Raw genomic sequence first — 22,204 nt, forward strand, 5'->3', positions numbered from 1 at the left:
AAACTCTTAAAAGTTTGCTTAGATGTCCTCTTAAATTAGAATTTTCAAGTAAGCAAGATCAATTTTAGAAGCAAGTAAAAGTCAAATAAATTATGATTAGGAAATGAAAGTAAAATTACTCATAAGTTTCATATTACTTGTTTAATATTGTGAAGTTGCAAAACTATTTACACCGATTGTTCGTAACACGCTTTCAGCTGTGGAATGTTGTTGTATGGGAATACTACTGCATTCCTCTTCTGATTCTGCATATTATTGAATCTTATTTTTCTAGGTCTGAAGGTCATCGTAAATTCACTTGTTGAATCTGTTAAGAAACTTACTGATGTTTTGATCTTGACTATTTTTTGCTTGAGTATATTTGCTCTAATAGGCCTTCAGCTTTTTATGGGCAATTTAAGATACAAATGTGTCCTCAATAATGCTACATATAATGACACACTCTGTAAGGATGCTAAGATATATGTCCCAAGTAATGAAGGTAAATTTTATTTTCTCCCTTTTACGTAAATTATATAACTTTCTATGTATGTCTTGATTTTCACAGAAAGATATCAAAATATATTTGCATAAATCTCTCATAGTAAGGTATGATCTTGCATTTGGCGAAGTAATAATGTGGAGTCCCTGAGGCAGTTGCATATATAATTAATGAGTCTGGGATTCTGGGAGAGTTAGAAGTCTATGGAATAGACAGGACTGGGTTTTCTGTAAGGCGTTTCCTTTACCTACACAAATTACACTAGGATCCGAATGTTAAGGGTCATGCATGCAGAATTGGTTTTCCCGTTACATAAGCTATATCTTGTATAGATTTTGCCTATATCTAGCAGACTTTCCTATTTTTACCTGAGATAAAATAAGATCTTACATTGTAAGTTGTGCCATTAATGAATTTTCAAATCAAATTGAAATCAGGAACAGATCTTCTGCTCAGTAACTGTGCCCTCTATACACTTTGTTATAAAAGTAATCTTTCACCTGGTTTATAAAATGCTAACTTATATGCTAATATATGGCTAACTGTCTGTATACTGTAGAAATATGAATACGTAAACAGTCACTTTAACCTGCAGAAGTTCAGACAACAACTTGTGATTTTTATGATCCCTTGATTTTTTTTTTGAATAGATATCTGCTACAGAATGAATAAGTCTTCTGAAATATTGCTCTGTGGATTCAGTTCGAATCGTCAGTAAGTAAATAATACATTTTTAGTACTTTTATCTTTTTTTCCACAAAACTTGCTTCTGTTTTATTTTTGCACTGCTGAAGGAATGCTGATGATTTTTCAGGAGGATGGAATGTGCTTGTTTTTTAATAAATAAAAGTAGATATTGTACTTCAGGGAAGGAATGAAGTAAAATACTATGATGTAGACAATTATATATGTGCTTCGCTGGTAAACATTGGTGGTTTAATGATCATGTAGAATGATAAAAAGATGAAGAGGAAGAGATCAGTAGAGAGCTGTGGGATTATTAATAAACTCTCTTCCTCTCTGTCAGTTTTTGAAAAGTAAACATTTGATCATTCCTTCTGTAAGCATATATTCAGGATCTGTATACATTTCTGTTATTTTCCTCTGTGTATTTGTTTGCATATAACTCACCTTAGTGGAGAGTTTCTGTGTAGTCAAACTATACAATGAATCTTGGACTCTTCAAATGACTTTACAGAATGTCTGATAGAAATCTGCCCTTGTGGCAGAATCAGATTAGGGGATAAAGAAGTGGACTTCCGGATGAATTAAACAAACCTATGTTAAGATTGTATAGTGAGTGCTTTCAGATACAGTTTAATAATGCAAATATAAGTCATGTGCATTTTTTAACATTTCTTCTATGATTAGCAAAGAGTGCCCAGAAAACTATAGCTGCTTGAAGATTGGGAACAATCCTGACTTTGGGTACACAAGTTTTGATCATTTCGGCTGGGCCTTCCTTTCCTTATTCCGTCTGATGACACAAGATTACTGGGAGCGTCTCTACAGACAAGTAGGTACTTTTATTAGCTGCTAGAATGGCCTTAGGCATGCATTCTACAGCTTTATGTCCACTAGAAAAAGCTACAGCTGTTTAAATATTATTTAAATTTATTTTTTAAAAATGTAAATATTATAGAAGTTTCAAGTGGCTAACTTAAGTTACAACTTCTGCAGGTGACGTGTATGAGAAAAATGAAGTAATATGTAATTCTACCATGAATTACATGGTGGAACAGATGCTGTGGACAGTGAAAAGTCCTCATACTGCTCTCCATCCTTAGCCACATCCAATCAGTGTTCCGACTGATGAGTGTTTCAATGCAATATAAGATCACAAAGCTGTGCAGATGTCATGACAAATTTTGAGAGTTATCCTCTGTGGTCCCAGAAGATTAAGAATCTTTTTCTCATGTTAATGGGCTGAGTAGCCTGCTTACATGATCAGAAAAGTTTATAGATTAAGGAGGTAAAATATTTTGTTGAACAACACACTTGGGTCAATAATTAGTAGTTAAATATTTTAATCATGTAACTACCAAAGGACATGGTTAAATAGCAAACCAATTAGTGAACTCATTGCTGCTGCAAGGGCTATGAATCCTTACATAATCTGTTTCTCACTTTTTCAGTCCTAATTTCTTACCAAGTTTCTGGTTCAGAACATAGGTGCTTCCATTTCAGACCATTTTTTGACAAATGGGAATAAACAAGTGAAGCAGTTTTTTGTTTTTGGTTCAGGAAGTTGAATGTAACTTCTTCATTCTGGCCTTTGACAAAAATTATACAAAAATTGTATGTTGAGAACTCTCTGGAGCCCTTTTATCGATGCAGTGCTTATGCTAAAGGAGAATATCTTGTTCTGGAGCTTTCGTATGGTCCATTTTAACTTTTTCCAGTGACTTTCTGAGTTTCTTTTTTTCATGGATAAATTATCTTCCTGCTATTTTGAGGTCAGATAGTTTTTGCTCTTTAATATCTTAGAGCTTAAATTTGAGTAGTCTGTTCTACTGTCATCTAAAAGAATTATTGCTTCTTATTCACTAATTAAAGCATCTTTCAGGATTATTTAGATAATTCTAGCTCTCTTCCATATTAAAGAGTTTTAGTAGTCACATGTTCTTCTATTGTCACATGTATATGTCTTTACAGCTAAAGTTGTTTTCTCATAACTTGAACTCTGATAATTATTTTCTCTATTTATTTGTTGGGAGATACCTTGTTTAATTTTAAGAATAGTTTTTGTTCATTCTTCTCAATTGCATCTGGCATCATTATGAATGTTAGGTGGTCTGATGCAGAAGGAGAAAAATACTGTATGAACACAAATAAATGTTTAAGTTCTGAAATTGAAGGCCAAAAGAAACACTGACTATAGATGTATTTCTGGACCTTCTGTATAACCTAGACCAGAGGTAGATCCTGTAGTTTAAAGAAAACAGTGCAATTCCTTGACCTTTTAGCATCACATAAGGAAAGAAATTGTTTAAAGTTAGTTTCAAATTCTATTGTAAACCTTATTTTTTTAAGAATCTCTTACAAGCTCTACTCTTTCCTCACAGACTATCCGTACATCTGGAAAGAACTACATTTTATTTTTTCTAGGGGTCATCTTTTTATGCTCATTTTATCTCTTCAATCTGATCTTGGCTGTAGTAACTATGGCATATGAAGAGCAAAGTAGAGCCACTCTTGCTGAAACAGAGGCAAAGGAAAAATTACTTCAGGATGCCCAAGAAATTCTAGAGAAGGAAAAGGTTTGTAAACTTACATGTGATACATAATATGCAGTTCCTATTGTTCTTTTCTGTCTATGATTTAGGGGGATAAAGTTTTTGATCTAACATGCTTTTTAGAGTACTTTCTCATATTTCATTTCCCTCTATATATTGTACACATATATATGTAATTTATATGTAAATATTTCTAAAATACAAATAAACAACGTTAGTCCGAGTTAAATAATATTAACTTTTAGGTTTTACAGGCCTAACATTATATAATAAAACAACAATGGCTTGCAGGCAAATATTTAGCTTTTCTGGTATTGACAGTCTCCCACACTCTGTGGGCTGCCCCATTCTGGTATAGCTTGACTATTGCTATACACAAGAATTTCTTTCCCTGGGTATAATTATTTTTGATATTTCTGCATGATCTGATGAAGAAAATGTGGGTGGAGAGGTTTACATTCATAGGAAAAGTTGACATTTCTTCAGTGCTTCCAGATTAGAACTTGTAATATTGATAGATTTCAGGATTGATTAAAAATTCAAGATTTCGGAAAGCCACTATGCTTCACTATTTAAGGAGCCTTTTTTGAGTAATGAAACCTACATGCAGAAGGTCTAATAACTGACAGATGAAGAATAGCCTGTGTATAGGCTAATGCCATTAGTTCCATGTTAATGCAGAAGGGCATCCATAGCCTGCATTAATTTCTTTGCTGTTGCTTTAGAAGACTGACTGCCTCAGATTTTTGCAGTGTTTCCGCTGCTTCTTGTCACAGTACTGCATAGGTTCATTAATTCCTTGTCCTATAAGGAACTAGAGATCACCTTGTTGCTTTTATTTTATTTCTGAGATGTGGAGATCAGAGCTAAGGTAACCATGTAGATTGAAATTTATTGGTAAGAAAACGTTTATCTTCTTTATAAAAGATACCTCTGGGTTGCTGTTAACAGTCAGAAAAGTCAGTCTTGCAAGAGCACATATGAATACTCTCTAGCAACTATCCAGTTTCATCATCGAGATGAAAGGCATCATCAATTAACCAGCTTCTTCCTATGTAACTGGGCAGGCCTGTGATGTTTCTCCATCTGTATTCTAGCTTGCTAAACTTCACTTAGGCTTTTCTTCCTTCCATTTTTCTTTCTCTATAATTAGTAGTTATGAAAGCTATAATACCAGATTATTTGAGAATTTAGTTTGAGCCCATAGTTTTCTGTTGTCTTGAGCTCAAGATCCTTTGTAAAGTAAGGAAAGGAGGAGGAGAAGAATATACATTACTATTCTGAGCTTCAAATGCAAAGTGTAATTTCTAAGGTGGCAAATATAAACTTTAATTACAATCCGTCTTTATCTTTCAGTATAGTGAGTAGCATTTTGTAGTCTCTCTTTTGAAGTAGTTTAATATTAGAAAACTGAAAATTGTTAATGCAAAGCAATGAAGTAGCATAATAATTAAATTGTATTTGATTTTAGTCCATTCTCTGATGTTAGCCTTGTACTAATAGGATTTTAACTGTTTGTTTTACAGATGATGGCTGGTGGAGCAAGCGATAAGACCTTACAGGTCGGATCTGAGATGTCGGTTGATGACTTGAAAATTTTAAAAGAAAACGAGAATAAGAAAGAAGAGCCTATTTTAAGACAAAGCCTAATTTTAAGTGACAAGGGGAAGGAGGAACGTATATTTCACTCACAGCCTGATCGTAGCCAAAAAAAACTTGTAAGTATTTGAAGTGTAAGACATGTTCATTTGTCTTAACATGCAGTGTGACAATTGGTGACCAGAAAAGCATTCCTTATTTGCAAATGTTTCCCTCTACCTTCTTTCATGCATTTAATTCACCTTGTTTTTTAAACCAGTTAGATGTTAGAAAGACAGCATTATGTAGACTTGAAGGGAAATGAAAATTAGTAGTGGGTGTCATTAGCGTATTTCTAACATATTATAGGCCTCTGCACTTAAAATTGTGTTAAGATTTATCAGCATTTCTGTTGTGCTGCATAAAAAAACATGGTACAAGAAGCCACAAGTGTAATCTGCTTCTCTGGAGTATCTTCTGCAAAGCTTAAACTTTCTGTCCTTGCTGATGAATGCCTCTACATTCTTTGCATGAAGATTTCCAATTCCAGACCCAAGTGATTGTTCTAGTTGTATTTTTACACATGTGAGTGTACTTACAGATTATCTTTTGAAGGCAGAAAGAGCTATTTATCAATTGCCAGGGTTCTTCAAGATGTCCACCTGTATGTTCACTTCCCCTCACTCGCTTGTATCACAGTTCTCACTTTTGTGATTCTATTGTAAATTCTTTTTATATGTCTATTCTATGCCTATGTCTGTTCTATTCAGTCAGCTAAGTTTTGCTTAGCTTTTGAAGCCACCATTAAAATACCAGAGAGATGAAAAGAAATTAATGTCGACCACCAAAGACCAATGGTATCGGTTCCATTCCTTGAAAAACAGACTCACAGAAAATGTTCATAAAGACCACATTATGATAAAAGTCTGAAGTAATGATATGAACTGTCTGTGGTTATGTACCCTCTCTGCAAAATCAAAATGAAACAAATTACATTGTTAGATTGAATGCCTAAATTGGATAGTAATGTACCATGCGTTACAATGTGGCCAATCAATAACTCCCCGCCAACTGTTGGCTTTAATTACATCCTCTCTGATATTTAAGCCTGCTTTCTCTGTTCCTCCGTGCCTCAAAGAGTCTCACCTTTTCTTTGTGTTAGGAGGGAGAGTTTGATATATCATGGACTAAATCTTGGATAATATTTCAGTGTATTCTGTAAAACACAAGTTTTCACCTGTCTGTTTCTCAGTGCACATCAGGAGCACTGAATGATGTTTAGCAATCAGTACATTCTTACCAGAAACATAGGTAATCTCATTCCTAGTTTAAAGCTATTTGATGTTCATCTAGGCTTAAAATGTCTCAGCAAAGCCATAATTACAATTCACTAAATAGCTATTATTAATATTGACTATTATTTATTATAAAAACTGATAGTTAATGGTTAAATAATCAATAACTGATTCAAACTGATCTTCAGTGTTCATTTCATGTGCTCCTTTTATCACTCACTGGAAAGGTGGAATGATTTTTTTTTTCCTTTGCTTTCCTATTAATGATTTACGTACTTCTTATATAATGGAATAATTACTGTTAAGTATTTTCAGAAGGAAAAATCATCTTGAAGTTTTTTCTTTTAATAAAGTATCCTTTGCCTTCACGTGATATTTTTAGTATTGTTTTGTTTTACACTCTTTCTTCCAGGTAAGATTTTGTTACAATAAATGTAAGGAGGCACATTTATGTTATGCTGCATGTAGTTTTTATATTGGCCAAACATTTATCCATATTTACATGTTACATTATTTTCTATTTTCTTTCTGACCAAAGAGGCAACTATTACTGTCCTATGAATTGTCAGTGGACTCTATTAATGATCCCTTTCGAAGACAGAGGTTAATGAGTGCAGCCACTGTTATTACAAATAGTTTGGGTAAGTCACTCTTTAGCATTTTTCGTACAGTGATTGTGTAACTTGACCTAAGAAATCAAAATGTTACAATCATCATTATTTTAAAAGTCACTAGAGGGAATTATGCTGCAAACAAATGTAAATTTCAATAATACAAATATACTGATACCTCACATAACTGCAGCTGTAACTTGGATTTTCCAAGGGTAAATCATACCTGACCAACCTGATTGTTCTGTACAATGAAATGACTAGTTTTGTGGATTAGAGACAAGTAGGTGACGTCGTTCTCCTTGACTTTAGTAAGGCTTTCAACACTATCTCCCACAGTATTTTGTATCCAAGTTAGGATGTTAAGTTCTGGATGGGTGGACCAGAAAATGGTTTGGCGATTGAGCTCAGAGGGTCCCATTAACAGGTCATATTTTACCTGGAGGTCGGTAACAAGTAGAGTAGTACATGGATATATCCTTGGGGGCTGTCATGACCTAACATCTTTGTCAATGATCTGGAGGAGGTGATGCAGTGCTTGTTCATGAAGTTTGCATGGCACCAAATTGAGAGGACTAGTTGATGCACTTGAAGCACAGAGATGTCATCCAGAGGGACATAGAGAGCCTAGAGGGATGGACCAACAGGAGCCTTATAAAATTCAACAAGAACAATACAAATTCCTGTATCTGGAAAGGAAGAAGTCCTTGAAACAGTACAAGCTAAGGATTGCCTAGCTAGGGGAGCAGGTCTTTGGAAAAGGCCCTGAGGTCCTTGTGGCAGCAAGCTGAGCATAAGCCAAAAATGTGTCCAGGCAGCAGCAATGGTTAACAGTGCACTGGACTGTATTAAAAGGGGCATAGACAGGAGATTGAGGGAAGGGATTATGGCCCTTTGCTCAGCACTTGTTAGACCATATCTGGAATACTGCATCCAGTTTTGCCTCCATCTGCCCTTTCCAGTACAAGAAATACATTGGTAAAATAGAGTGAGTTCAGCAGATGGCCACCAAGGTGCTTGGAGGCTGGAGCACTTGCCCTGTGAGTAGAGGTGGAGAGAGCTGGGCTGGTTCAGCCTGGTGAAGAGAAGGTTCTGGAGGGGACCTAATAGCAGCCTTAAGGTGCATGAGAAGAGGTTACCAAGAAGATAAAACTAGGCTCTTCTCAATGGTATGTGGTAGGAAGATGAGAGAAAATAGGCATAAATTGAAAGAAGAGAGTTTCAAACTACATATAAGGACAAGCTTTTACCGTAAGGACAGTCAGACGGTGGAACAAATCACGCAGTCTCTGACCTCATGGTTGACCCTACTTTGAACAGAAGGTTGGACTAGAAACCTCTTGAGATCCCTTCCAACCTGGATTATCCCATGATCCTATGTTCAGCTGTGGGACATCAAAATATGGGGAACACAGAAATTGTTTGTTTAGAAAAACTGAAGCAGTGTGTTATTTCTTCCATTATTCTGTAACCTATTTTACCTCATGTGGCTGAGTATTAAGGTGTAGCCACAAACATGAAAGCTTTATTTTAGCTTGGAGTTCTTTTAAAGCGCGTCTGTGACTGCACATACGCAACTCGCAGAGAACAAATTGTCTCTTTTCCTGGAAACAATTAAGTTCTTTCTCCTCAGTGCAGGTATTTTATCATCCTTAAAACGTATGAAGAAGTGGGTGATATCAGCTGTTTTAGAAATTATGAGATTTGCTTATGATAGCTTTTCAGTAGCCTGTGACTGGTTTGTGCAGAATGAGTGAAACATAGTTTTGTCGATAATACTATTCTGCTCGCACACGTACTGAACTCTTACAGATGACTGAATGTTTTTTTCAATCTTCTCTATTATTGATTGTCTTCTTGCTGTGAGATTTCACATAAGATAACTTGTATGTCACTTTGCCCTTTGCTGTTTAGAACTGCAGGAGTCAAAACTGAAATGCCCTTCATTTTTGAAACGTTTCGCTCAAAGGTATCTAATTTGGAACTGTTGCCCATTCTGGCTAGTAGTCAAAGAGAAGTTGAAATTGGTAATGTTGGATCCATTTGTTGATCTCTTTATCATGGTTTGCATTATGATGAATACTTTATCATTGGCTCTGGACTACCCTGGGATGCCAGCAGTTTATTCACATATGATTCGTACAAGTGACAAGGTAAGTTGGGTCTACCTTAGAGTCAGTATGGAGTTACAACCCCATATTTATAGTGGGATAGTCAAAATGGCAGACATGCTCTTTCAGTCACTTTATGCTAATTTCTTTTTCCTCTTTCCAGGTCTTCACTATGATTTTTACAGCAGAAGTGGTCTTGAAAATCATCGCTCTAGATCCCTACCACTATTTCCAGCAAAAACAGAATATTTTTGATAGTGTAATTGTTATGATTAGCCTAATAAGCTTTCAAGAAAACTTGTCATTTTTCAGACTGGTAATGATATCTTTATTCTTTTTAAGAGAAAAGTACATGCTTTGTATGTATTTGTAAATATATACAAGTAAAACACTTGCCCTCAAATTATTTTACTGACAAATCTTTAAATAAGTACTCTGTGTTCACATATAATAAGCCAAAATGAATGTTAAATTAGAATGAATCTTTAATGTATTTACTGTGTTTATCATATTGTGTACACTGGATACTGCAGATCCTCTGGCATGGTGCTCCTGTTTGGAGATTTGACGTAGCTGGGAGTTCTCTAGTTCTCTGTTAGTTTTATGCAAGGGTAGATATCAACTCCAGCATTTCATATCTTCAATCTGGAAAAGATATTATCTGGGTGCTTTCGTGATTTTAAGCATACCAAAGATTTTTTCACTGCATGGCATTTCCTTTTGGGTTGAGATTTGAAAAATAACCTAGCTTTCCTTAAGACTTTCTCCTTGTTAAGTAAAAAGCAAAGTAGCTCTGGCTAGTAAAATGTCGGGTTTTTTTGCTTATACCTTTACTGTGTATTGAAAATTATATATGCTAAATATACTGATCATTGTAAATTCTTCCTAGCTTTACAGAGTCAACACACTTAAAAATTCAATTGAATTCTGTTTCTACTTGTGTATCATCACGGAGACTGTTAACAGTCCTTTATACCTGTGCAAACTCTGCTGAAGACGGTGGGATGAAGGCTAATTTGTCTTAAAAAAAATCCTTTTGACTAATAAGAGTGCATCCCATCTTGCTTTTTAGATCCTTATTTGAGTCTACTGTATGAGAGAAAAAAATCTTTTCGTTTGTGATCTCACTACATTTGATTAGCCCAAAGTACAGTCATTTGATAAGCCTCTTCTAAGCACCTGGAAGCCACTTGACTTTTTATTTACAAATAGACTTATACATGCTCATATCTAACTGGGCCTGGGCAGTTTGAAAGCTTCCTCTAGCAGGGCTGTGTTCTCAGTAATATTTACCTTCTGAGTTTAAGCATGGCACTTTGGATTTGAACTAGCTGGCGTGCAGCGCAGGCATAACAAGCACAGACATATCAAAATTCGTATTATAATCTGGTAATCCCAGGTGTGAATTGCAGACCTGTTAACACTCAGTATTTGGGGCCAAGTTATGAAGGTGTATTTCAGTGTGGCTTTTAGTTTCATAAATATGGGATTTTTTTTTCTGTGCATTATGCTTAAGTATACACTGTTCTGCCACTCACATTGTTCTTTTGTGTATTGTTTACAGGTCAGAATCTTCAAATTGGCAAAGTCCTGGCAAGCCTTAAATACTCTGATGAAAATAATTTTAAATTCAGTTGGTGCTCTGGGTAACCTCACTCTAGTTTTGGTTATCATTGTATTTATTTTTGCTGTAGTAGGAAAGCAGGTTTTAGGCAAATGCTACGAGGAAAACTACCACAGAATAAATGTTGACAAGAATTTACGTTGGCATATGAAGGATTTTTTTCATTCATTCCTGATTATATTCCGAATTTTATGTGGAGAGTGGATTGAAATGATGTGGGAATGTATGCGAGTGGCTGGAGAAGGGCTGTGTCTTCCCATTTTCTTGCTAGTCCTGGTGATAGGAAACCTAGTGGTGAGTCTCAGCTATTTTTCTGTTTCTACTGGATGCATCCCGTTACATTGGCATCTTCTTTTAAATTTTTTAAAAAATCTTTATTTTTTTAAATAATGAGGCAAGCATCATTATTTAAAGAGTATTCATACAATTCTTTCTTCTGGGTGTTAGTTTATATTTCTTCTCTTTTTTCCTTCTTCTTCCTTCTTCATGCCCCTCCCTTTTGCACGAGGTAACCGTTCGTTAAAATATTCAATGTAATTCCTTCTAGCCAGAACATAGAAATGCAGTGCCCTTGTTAATTAGATGTCTTATTTCTTTCTTTTATTTTGCTAGAAACAAATAACCAAACTACTCAGTGCTTGTAATGATTACTGAGTTTTGATTATAGTATCAACAGATTACAGTAAACAGATTTTTTTGGTCTGCATGATTTATACTACTTATACTCGATCATATGAGCCGTTTTCCTCTTGTTGTCCATCTTGCCATCTTGCATATATTCTTTCTTTCTCAACTTGTCATACTCTTTTGTCGTTAAGAAGCATTGTTCCATTGTGTTTTAGTGGTTCCAAATGTATCACCTATTCAGTAGGGAATCTGTTAGGCAATACCATATACATTCAAAAGAGACAAGGATAAGCTCTCAAGAAATTATCTAGTCTGCTTCTGTCTCCCAAGATAGGATCAGTTATGCCTTTGTCAGTCCTATTTTTAAAAGTCTCTATACAATCTTTTTATTAGTCTACTGCCTAGAAAGTTGTTCCATAAAGCACAGAGTAAATCTCCTTTAATGTGTTTAAACCCATTACAATTAGTTTCATCTGTAGTGATTGTTCTTTTTTTTTTTTTTTTTTTTTTTTTTTTTTTTTTTTTTCCCCCTCTCTGCTTGGTTTGTTGATCTGTAGCAAATACTTGTTTGGTAGTGACGTTATTAAAGTTTATTTTTCTCCACTATTTTTCAACAGATTTTCTATATCCTCTTACATTATAGACATCAGAGCACGTGAAAATATCTTTGATATGCCCAGAACCACACTTCCTTAATTTTTCTTCTGCCTTTCCTTCCTGAAGGAGCCATACCATACTATAATTAATATTCCCATATAAGAGAAAATAATTTTATTACAGTGGTTGAAAAGGAGTTTGAGATTTTTTTTTAACTAAGAAAGGATTTGAAATTTTATTTCTGTTAAAAGCAGTAGTGTCTCCAACTTTTTGGAGTTACTCCAAAAAGTAACTCCAGTTACTTTTAACTGTTTTAAGGTGCTCAACCTATTCATCGCGTTGCTGCTGAGTTCTTTGAGTACTGACTCTTCAATGGAACAAGTGGAAACTGGAAAAAAGACTAAATGTCAGATCGCCATTGCTAAGATTCTCAAGGGCCTGCAGTCTCTGAAACACAGAATTTTGGATCATTGTGGCAAAATGATGAAACGAAGCCTCAAGGCAAAAACTAGAAAGACTGTGGTGAAAATTTCTGCCAAAGACATAGAGGAAAATAATTATACCATGGCAGATATCAGAAAGGATGTAGGAAACTATTGCTTTGACATTGGGTTTTACAGTAATGAAGAGAGTTCCTCAGTGACAAGGAAATATGAAGAATTTTTAACGAACCATAGTACCTCTGTTCCCATTGCAGTAGCAGAGACTTACAGTGATGAAGGTGATGATGAACAGAGTGTATATACAGCAGTGGAATACAAAAAATGGGTAAGAAATATTAATTTTTTTTTTTTTTTTGTAGCTTGTACCTGCAAATACATTTTGCAAGATTTGACAGTAAACTTCATCCCTTCTATTTTTCCATTTCTGCCATTTTGTTTTTTTGTTCTTCTGGTAGCTTCAAAATGCAAGAGCTATCAAATAGTCTCAATTATTGAGTAAGAGATACTAAATACCAATTTTCCACCATTCAGCTAACGTGACAAAGCAGTGTTCTATCTATTTTGTTTCCATTTATTCCTGTCAATTGCTAAATGAGCTTTGGTTCTTTCTTATTATTATTTCTTCTTATGTCCTTTGCCTTACAGATGGAATCTGGAATTTTTGAAAGGCAGGATTCTTGTTCTGTTGCTTACATGTTGGTAATCAGTTGTATTGGAGACAAAGGAAATACGATTAAAAACTTTGGCTTAAAAAGAAAACATTTCTTAGTGTTTTTAAATCCCCTATTCTGTGTGACATTTTGGATTACCCTTTTCATCTCTTGATTTTGTTGTTTTGGGCAGGATTAATCTTGGGACTTAGGCGCATAAATAAGAATACCTAAATACAGGTTTCTGCGTGTAAGGTATTTAATATGATAGTCAGTAAAGATGCAGTTCATTTGCCTGAACATTGGCTTTTAGAGACATTTGAGATGATTCAGGTATCTGTCAGATCCACGTGGGACTGCCAAATATGACACAGGAGCTATAGCAGCTCTTTCTGGCATCTGGAGGCCAGGGTTATGTAGAAATGGGTTAAGATGGCACTAGATATCAGCTACATTAGTAGATTACTCAATTTAGGTAACTCAAGGTGAATCTCTTCCTTCGTTGCTGAGACAGCTACCCACACATAGATGCCTAGTGTCATTTAAGATGCCCAGGAGTACCCCATATTGCTTACAACTGCAGCTCCAGAAAGGCACCAGTCTTCTATAGGTCCTGTGATGTATTTATCTTTGCCATGTATATGTCTTAGCTACCCTCAGGTATCCTAAAAGACCCCAGACGTTTATGGATGAGCGATTGAATCAAACCCTTTGTGTTCCTCGCTGCACGCAGTGTCCCTTGCTGCATGTCTGTGTTACTTGTATGTCTCCTGCTTTTGCACTTCATGTTTTCTCCCTTCTTGCTTTCTGGACTATTTTTTTCTTTACTCTATTTTTGTTTCTTTTATTACTTTTAATGATGTGAAATACTTTTAATAAAATGGAATTTTACCTGATTACTTTCCTTTGAGAAAGATAGTGTGTCTTAATGAAATTCTGTTCGTGACAGCATCATTGCTTTTATTATATGTGATGTGATTGCCTAGACAGGAGCGGAATGCTGATTTGTGTGTACCTATCAATGATATGTCTTCATGAAGGCATTTGAATTCAGAGTCATTTGGCCATTCTCTGAGATGCTTATTTTCTTATAAATATTCTTGCTTTTGGAAGGTAAGAGTGATAGCTTTCAGCCTATCAACAGTACCACAGATAAGTAAACATCCAGCAATAGTTTCAGCTCACCTCAGGAGACAAGGAGCCCAAGTAGGTGGTGGTACTAACAAGTGACCAGCTCCAATAAAATTTCTTGCAATTTTTGTTAGGAAGCGAACAAAAAACTGTTATTAACCCGCACTCAGACTTACATATAAAGGATGTACTAATAGAAGCTTCTTCGTGCATCAGAAGAAGAATGAGCTTCTTTGCAGGTGCAAGATACAAAACCTCTTACGAAAAATAGCTTATGAGTTTCGTTTAAGTCATTTGTCCATTTACATTTATTTCTCCTACCCCACATTCAAGTAGGTGTGAGCTATTATGAGATGTTGCAGGTAGTGCTTTTTTTTCTTCATTGGTAAAAGCAAATGGTGTTGCCTACGATGTGATTCAGAGAGGCAGTTTCAGCTAATGTATGCATATTCGGAGCAGCTATGCATGAATACAGATAGCTATGTATATATGTGAGCATTGAGCTCAGGTGGAGCCCCATGCTGTGACGACTGTACTACCTAGATTATCTTGTTTAAGGTGGTATTTTATGAATGTCGGTCACATGTTATGATCATAGTATCAACACACTCTAAATCAGTCAGAGCAGGTACTTAGGCAAAAAGTGCACAGTAACCTAGCATTACGTGAAATGTCAAAAGCAGACACTATTTTTGGTTGAATTGTCATATGGCCAGTGTGTAGGTGGACTACTAGAATCCACTTCCTATGTTTTTGGTCACAAGAGGACTGCAGTATTTGAAATTGAGGAAGAAACCATTCTTTTACCAGCTTTTTAAGGGATATTTGTTTCATTTTCTATGAAAAGAAAAATATTTTGATTTTTTTTTGTATGCTTTGGGTTCTGTTAAAGAAATTTGGCTGTAAGAATGACTCTTGAAAAAAATGTTTAAACTTTTTGCATTATTTCATTCAGGGAGACCAATTAAGACATAGAGAGTGGTGCATAACTTCAAGTGACTGCAGTCAGTTATCTGAGACTTCAGAAATCATGACTGTTTCTTCAGAAACACAACAAAATAAAGAGCAGAAAGAGGTAGGCATAATTTCTATTTTTATGAATATGTTAGACATGAAAATTGTTCCAGTGGTTCTCTCATTCACCAACGAAAGGACAAAGATGTTTGCAAACAGTGTAAGCTATAATCAATGTGGAATACAGTGCATCTTTTGAAAGTAAATAATATTTTAGAATGTGGAACTTTGTCTCACAAACATCCATGGCTACTAGTATAACTTGATATATGATTTTGAACAAAGTGAGTCAAAAGGAATTAGTCAAGAAGCATACTTTCTTGAAATGTATCTAGAATGTGCTATTCATTTTTATAGATAACTGCTTTTGCTGTCAACCTGGGATGCAAAAGTTTCGTTTTCTTGAAATGGTTCCCAAAGCAACCATATGTTTTCTGATCTAGAAACTTAGTTTATTCTAATACGATACATTTCCATGTTAAAAAAGATGAAGAATCGTGGTTCATCTCCATGTGACCCAGGAAATTAAATAGAAGTTCAATGAGTCTCTGAATTACTACCTTCAAAAACCAAACTTTAATATTAAATGGTTTTCAGATACAATTGCGTAAACTTTTATTTAATCTAAATTACAGTATTTTGTTATATTAGGAATAAGTTTAAAATATTAAAATATCCATAAATTTAAACCATTACATTTTTCTGTATGCTGAAGGTTTTCTGTGACCTTAAGTTAGCGTAAGTCAACATGGTAGTCAAAAGAGGCAATCCTCCCTTACCCTGACTTCTCATTCTTATCCTCATGCCACCCCCTTCCACATCATACAGGGCACTTATACTTCTTAGCTGAAAGATTGCTTTTTTCTTTTTTAATGTTTCCCCTGTTCCATTTGGTTTTATAGATACGTAGGTTACTTATGAACGACTAGAGTTCCTCAAAATACAGTGCTTGCGCATTTTTTTCCTTCCAACCTTTCCTCTCTTAAAGCCTTTTCAGATGTGGTCTGTATCTCTGCAAAAGAAAAGGAAATTGGAATGGCATGAGACAAGGTGAAGCCTGAGCACTCCCACTATACGGACTGCCAAAGGAAAAGTTAAAATCTCTCTCTAGTCTGAAGTGATGGAGTGCATGTGCACACCTAGTGTGGTTGTACCTGTATGAAGGTACATGACTACACATTTACCTAATTTTGATTCTTAATAAGCAGCTTCTCTTTTTTTTAAGATGTGTTGCACGTGCTATAAACATATTTATGGATTTTTTTTTACAACCTTCCCTCCTTTCTTGTAAGAAAGTGGACAAGAGCCCAGCATATCAGTGCAGTCCACATTTTCGAGCCTGTATGCTTGATACCAATCAGGTTAAAGAACTGGTCCTAAGGACACCCACCTTTTCACCACTGAGATGGCTTTGTGCCAGCAGAACGTGAGGGATCATATCCTTAGGGGACATGGAAGCAACACATTTCAGCAAAAGATTCTAGAAATTCTTTCCATAAACCTTAGTATGTTTGTAGCCTAATTAAAACTCTTCTAAAATTTTTTTCTCCCTGCCTAGAAGACCGATGTAGAAATCCAGAAGTCAAAAGAAAGGAACTTATCAAAAAAGAGCCATGCAATCAATGAATAGGGAACAGCTCTATTATTTGTGACTTTATTTTGGCAATTCAGCACCATTGAGATGATTTATTCCCTACAGATATTTTTTTTCCTTTTTTTGTAAGTTCAATTTATTTTAAATCTGGTAGCCTTATTATGGAAAAATGAATAAATTCTCTTATTTGTTCTTGTCCTGTGCAGAAACTTGATGTTGGCAGTTATTCTGAAGCCAGCACTGTGGATCCAGTTATTCCTGTGGAGATGCTTTCCCAAGATAAAAAGCCACAGATACCTAAAGACTGTCTTGGAGAAGGTAAGAATCTGTTATTTATCACAATGACAACAAATAAGGTGGTATTCAAAGGTCTTTCTTTGTGACATTTCTAAATTGGCAGAAACTGTTTGCATGAGACACTTTTTTTATATACATAAAAACTCAGGCAAATATATATGATACCGGCGTACAATCGGAGCAAGATTCTGATGCCTGAACATTGGCTTTTAGTATGCTGTGAGATCCTGCAAATACTGAAGACGACTGCATTGAGCTAGCAGAACTGACTCGGGAGCTGTAGGATATCCCAAAGGGTCTGAAATAACACCGAACACCAGTATTTAGGCCACTAAATCCCATCCTTGGAGTGTGATGCAGTCTTGTATTAAGATACCAGAGTGAAGGTGTCTATATATGAGCTAGAGCACGTAAAGCACTTCTGAAGGGGCAGTTGGAGATCAGCCAGCATATGTATCTGGACACCTAGTATCTTAAATGGCACTTGACTCCAATGTTTAGACAACTGAATATGTTTGAGCTGCCAGTGTAGTGAATGAATGTGCAGTCAATAGAGCTAATGAAATTCAGAGGACTGTACTGTTCATCCTAAAGCAGACACCTACGTTTGATCACCTAAATGGCTCCTCAGATTGCGTTGACTTTAATGGTTAAATCCTGTTGACTTTACAAGTAAAGAAGTGTGTATCTGATGGAAGACAGTGAACAGAGAATTTTGCAATAATATTTCTGCAGTGCTAACGAGTGATGTAATCAGTGAAAACGATAATTCACTAAAGTACTGGAAAGGGAATATTTATTTTCAAAAAAAAAAAAAAAAATGCGGAGAATAAAACCAGCAAGTTTTGTAAATAGAAGTAATAGCTTTTTAGATGAAATCCCTGCAGAAGGGTCAGAGCATAGAAACATTTTTTGCTTTTTCCAAGCATGAATTATCTGTTAAAAGAAATTACTTCTGCCTGCAAATTTTGTCTTTTCTATCCACAGCAGCACTACCACTTGGGTAAAACAGCACCTTCTTTATATATGCCACAGAAGCTCATTTTAAGATGTCTTGCACGTTTTTTAACATTCCATAGCTCCATATTTTCTATGGAATCAATATGTTGTTCTTTTTCTTTTCAGGTTGTATCCAATGTTTTCCATGTTGTGTAGTGGATATCACTAAGTTTCCAGGAAGCACTTGGTGGAAATTTAGAAAAACCTGCTACAAAATTGTTAAACATAGCTGGTTTGAAAATTTTATCATTTTCATGATAATATTGAGCAGTGCAGCACTGGTAAATTTAATTCAATCTCTTAAACTTTGAACTAAGGAGTAGAAGTAAAGTAAAAGAATCATATTACTCTATTTCATTTATTTCTTCTCTTCCTCTTTCATGTCCCGTTCTCCAAGGATAGATAAAAGTATAATAAACTTATCCCTTGCAAGCTGTAAGGCTTTCCCCAATTGGAGAAGTAGCATGATATTTAAATGTATGGAATTATTGGCTTCTTGATAGTTCTTCGTGGAACTACTTTGTTTGCTTAATTAAGAGGCTAAGCCAGAGTCTGAAATTACTTAGGAAAGCTTAAAAAATAGATGTACCTCCAAATTTATAAAACAAATTAACTACACATTAACAATAGATTTAAAATCATTCAAGATTATCAGAATCTAAAACTGAAGATGTCTGTAAACTGGTGGGGTGACTTAATATTTAATTACAATTCCAATTATATCTATTTTTACTGAAGAATAAGAAATTTTTTATTTGATATGTGCAAACATATTAACTAAGTCTAATGAAAGTAATTTCTGTAATAAAAAAATATATCATGTAGAAAGAATATAACCAACTAGTTTGAAAATCAGTATGTGGTAGATATGAGAATTTTCCCAGTAAAATTTATTCTGTGCACATTAGTTTTAGGTTGAACAATGAACTGTAAATTTGAACTTTCTACTTTAAACTTTCCATGGCAAAAAGCTCCATAGGAAGTTTCTGGGATTCCAGTGAGTGCTCCTCTGTTAGATGGAGTGATTTTTTTACTGTACTGTGGGACCTAGCCATTTTGAAAACAAAAATAGTCAGTATACACGTACAAAATAATAATGATTTCTATTCATCAAAGATTTATTGTGGCACTGAGAACTTTCATGTTACTAACAAGCTGTTGCCATCCAGCAAAAATATTCTACTTGCTGTTTATTTATGAAATTTTTTGATGATGCGATATTTCCTGAACTACCCATAATGAAGTAAGTTAAATGAGATGGTATCACAGAAAAAATGCATGGGAAAGAGACATGGTAAGCATTCAGAGCAAGGGAAGAGTTTAGTAATTAGAAGATTGAAAGAGCATCTCAACTAATGAATGGGTGGGTTGATTAATGGATGTAGATCAAGATAACAAGACCTTGGGTTGCCAAGGTTAAGCGGAGAAAGAGGCAGCGCGAATTGTCAAGGTTTCTCAGAAAAAAAGAATAGGAAATGGTAAATAAGGTTTTGTATGCGAATACAGTGAGTTCTCAATTTCCTATCGTTGAATTACCAATTCTGTGGATACTGTGACATCTTTGTTCTGTAGACATTTATCTTTTAGCAAAACTGAATGGCCACTGCTTCAAGGACCACATAGCTCCAGAAATGATATTACTTGCAGTACAAAGCAGGAGTGTGCAGATCCTGCCAGCTTGGTGGTAATTACGCATAGCAGTGACTCTGCTCCCTGTTTTGTCAGTAGGAATATAAAACAGAAACACAGCAGTGATTTTGTGTGAATTTTAATTAATTCAAGTCTCACTAGTTCTAAATACCTGCTTATGCTCCTACTCCCTTTTATCAGTGACTTGTTAGATAGGGCTTAGCATGTCATTGATTCAGGAGAACAAATCAGCTCTGCTATAATGCCTGAATAAACAACATCTTTCTAAGCACTGTGGACACACCACAGCAACCCAAAGTATGTGCTTTTCAACCAATCTGAAAATGAGACTGTTTTTTTCACAGTTTAGTTTTCAGCTTCTAAATATAAAAACTAAGTGGAAATTTCCTATAATTTATTGTGAAATTGTTATAATAAACCAAACTGTATGTTCTTGTACCATTTGAAAATAATTTACCCCCAAAATACTGAACAGTTTTATAACTGAATTCTGAAATTCCAGGCATTTGAAGACATTTACCTTGAGAAAAGAAAAAATGTTAAAATGGTCCTAGAATATGCTGATAAAATATTTGCTTACATCTTTTTTATGGAGATGCTTCTGAAATGGGTGGCTTATGGCTTCCAAGCTTATTTCACAAATGCCTGGTGTTGGCTTGACTTCATCATTGTATGTGTAAGTATTATATTGAACCTGTCTTATGTCCTGAATTTTGAGATTTTACTATAGGGACAACTCCATGTATAATCAGATTATGAATAAATGCAAATGTAAAAGTTTCCAAAAGCTGAAAATAATTGTAATCAAAAGAAAGTGAGGGAAAAATGTAAATGAAATTATAGGTAATAATTAGAAGTTGCTTAAGAAAATTTTGCTAAATATCACTGTCACTGAGGAGTGTGTTGGTTATAAAAACCTTTTCTAGCATAGAGAGAATGCAATTAGCAATCAAAAATGAAACTAAGATACATCAAGTAACATAGGCACGTGAATTTGCTGGCAGCTTCAGTAGTTAAAAAAAAAAACAATTATTTACTTGAAAAAGAAGAAATTTAGATGGTAAAGGGAATATTAAAGTATTGTTGGAAAAAACATGCGCCAGAGAGTTAAGGAGATAAGAATGTATATTTTGTTCTGCAACAGAAGAAATGGTAACATAAAGAGAAATGGTGAAATGATCAACAGTGAGATAGAAGTCATACAGTATTCAATATATATATACATACATATATATATATATATATATACATACATACATATAGATGTTCATAGAATGGTAAGGTTGGAAGGGACTGGTTGGAAGGGATCATCTAGTTCAACCCTCAGTATGTATATTCTGGATTCAGAAAAAGTTAAATAATGTAGTCTTGTCAGATCATAATGAAATGGTTTTTTATTTGTCAACAATGCACTTGGGAGATACTGAGGCTAAATATCTTAAAGTAAGAATATCCAAATAGCTGACTTCCAGGAATGAGCAGGTAGCTGTTTCATAAGCTGTCTGGATTGTTAGAATTGAGAGTTTTGAAGTACTCAATGCTTCAACATAAAAATCTAATACTAAGACAATTTTAAAAGGATAAATAGCATTACTCTAGCAATAGCCCTATATGTTTAACAGCAGTCCTGAGTAAAACAGGTTAAGAACATGAAAATACCCAATGGCTACACAGTGAGACAACAGATTCAAATAGGAAAAAGTATGGAAATTACAAACAATGAAAAAAGCTAATTATTCAAACCATTTACTGATTTTTTTGTTCATTTCCTGTCATGTGAAGATTAGAAATCATGATTACATGTTTTTTTTGATAGCTTCTATTTCCACCTTACCATCTTAAGTTATAGTCATGATAAGGAATTACTGGAAACACTGCTGAGACCAGTTATATACAGAAAATTATGCTAATTTACGAGAATAATCTTTTCTGGCCTTGTAGTCTTTGAAATCATCATAGTTACTAATTTGATTGTTATACTAACATTTTCAGATACTATATAAAATAATTGTGGAAAAAAAAGAAGTGCATTGATTGGAATAAAAGAATGCCATTATTCAAAAAATATCAGAACAAAGTAAAACTATATTACAATAAATTTGAATTAGTGGTCAAAAATAATGTAACATTCAGCATGTGCTTGTCTTCTGACACAAGCTAAATAAACGTTTATATGCCATTTAATAATCTTAATTTTACTTCAACCAACACAGCTTTCATTTGTTTCCTGGGGGCTGAAGTCTGTTTCCAAAGACATGTCACTTTG

The 22,204-nt window shown here is 34.8% G+C and overlaps 1 protein-coding gene across 1 annotated transcript in view; it reads left to right on the top strand.

Annotated features, from left to right (window-relative positions):
- The window catches only part of LOC134137638 (sodium channel protein type 5 subunit alpha-like), a 41,197-nt gene that overhangs the window by 7,998 nt on the left and 10,995 nt on the right, over window positions 1-22,204 (top strand). The window contains exons 6-18 of the mRNA XM_062570858.1: window positions 275-496; window positions 1,132-1,195; window positions 1,853-1,997; window positions 3,547-3,741; window positions 5,244-5,435; window positions 7,129-7,231; window positions 9,116-9,354; window positions 9,476-9,628; window positions 10,877-11,230; window positions 12,479-12,928; window positions 17,199-17,310; window positions 18,415-18,569; window positions 20,441-20,654. Coding sequence (XP_062426842.1) covers window positions 275-496; window positions 1,132-1,195; window positions 1,853-1,997; window positions 3,547-3,741; window positions 5,244-5,435; window positions 7,129-7,231; window positions 9,116-9,354; window positions 9,476-9,628; window positions 10,877-11,230; window positions 12,479-12,928; window positions 17,199-17,310; window positions 18,415-18,569; window positions 20,441-20,654 — 2,598 coding nt within the window. The remainder of the gene's footprint in view (window positions 1-274; window positions 497-1,131; window positions 1,196-1,852; window positions 1,998-3,546; window positions 3,742-5,243; window positions 5,436-7,128; window positions 7,232-9,115; window positions 9,355-9,475; window positions 9,629-10,876; window positions 11,231-12,478; window positions 12,929-17,198; window positions 17,311-18,414; window positions 18,570-20,440; window positions 20,655-22,204) is intronic.

Source organism: Rhea pennata, chromosome 2, assembly GCF_028389875.1.
Source record: "Rhea pennata isolate bPtePen1 chromosome 2, bPtePen1.pri, whole genome shotgun sequence".
NCBI classification, from domain to species: domain Eukaryota; kingdom Metazoa; phylum Chordata; class Aves; order Rheiformes; family Rheidae; genus Rhea; species Rhea pennata.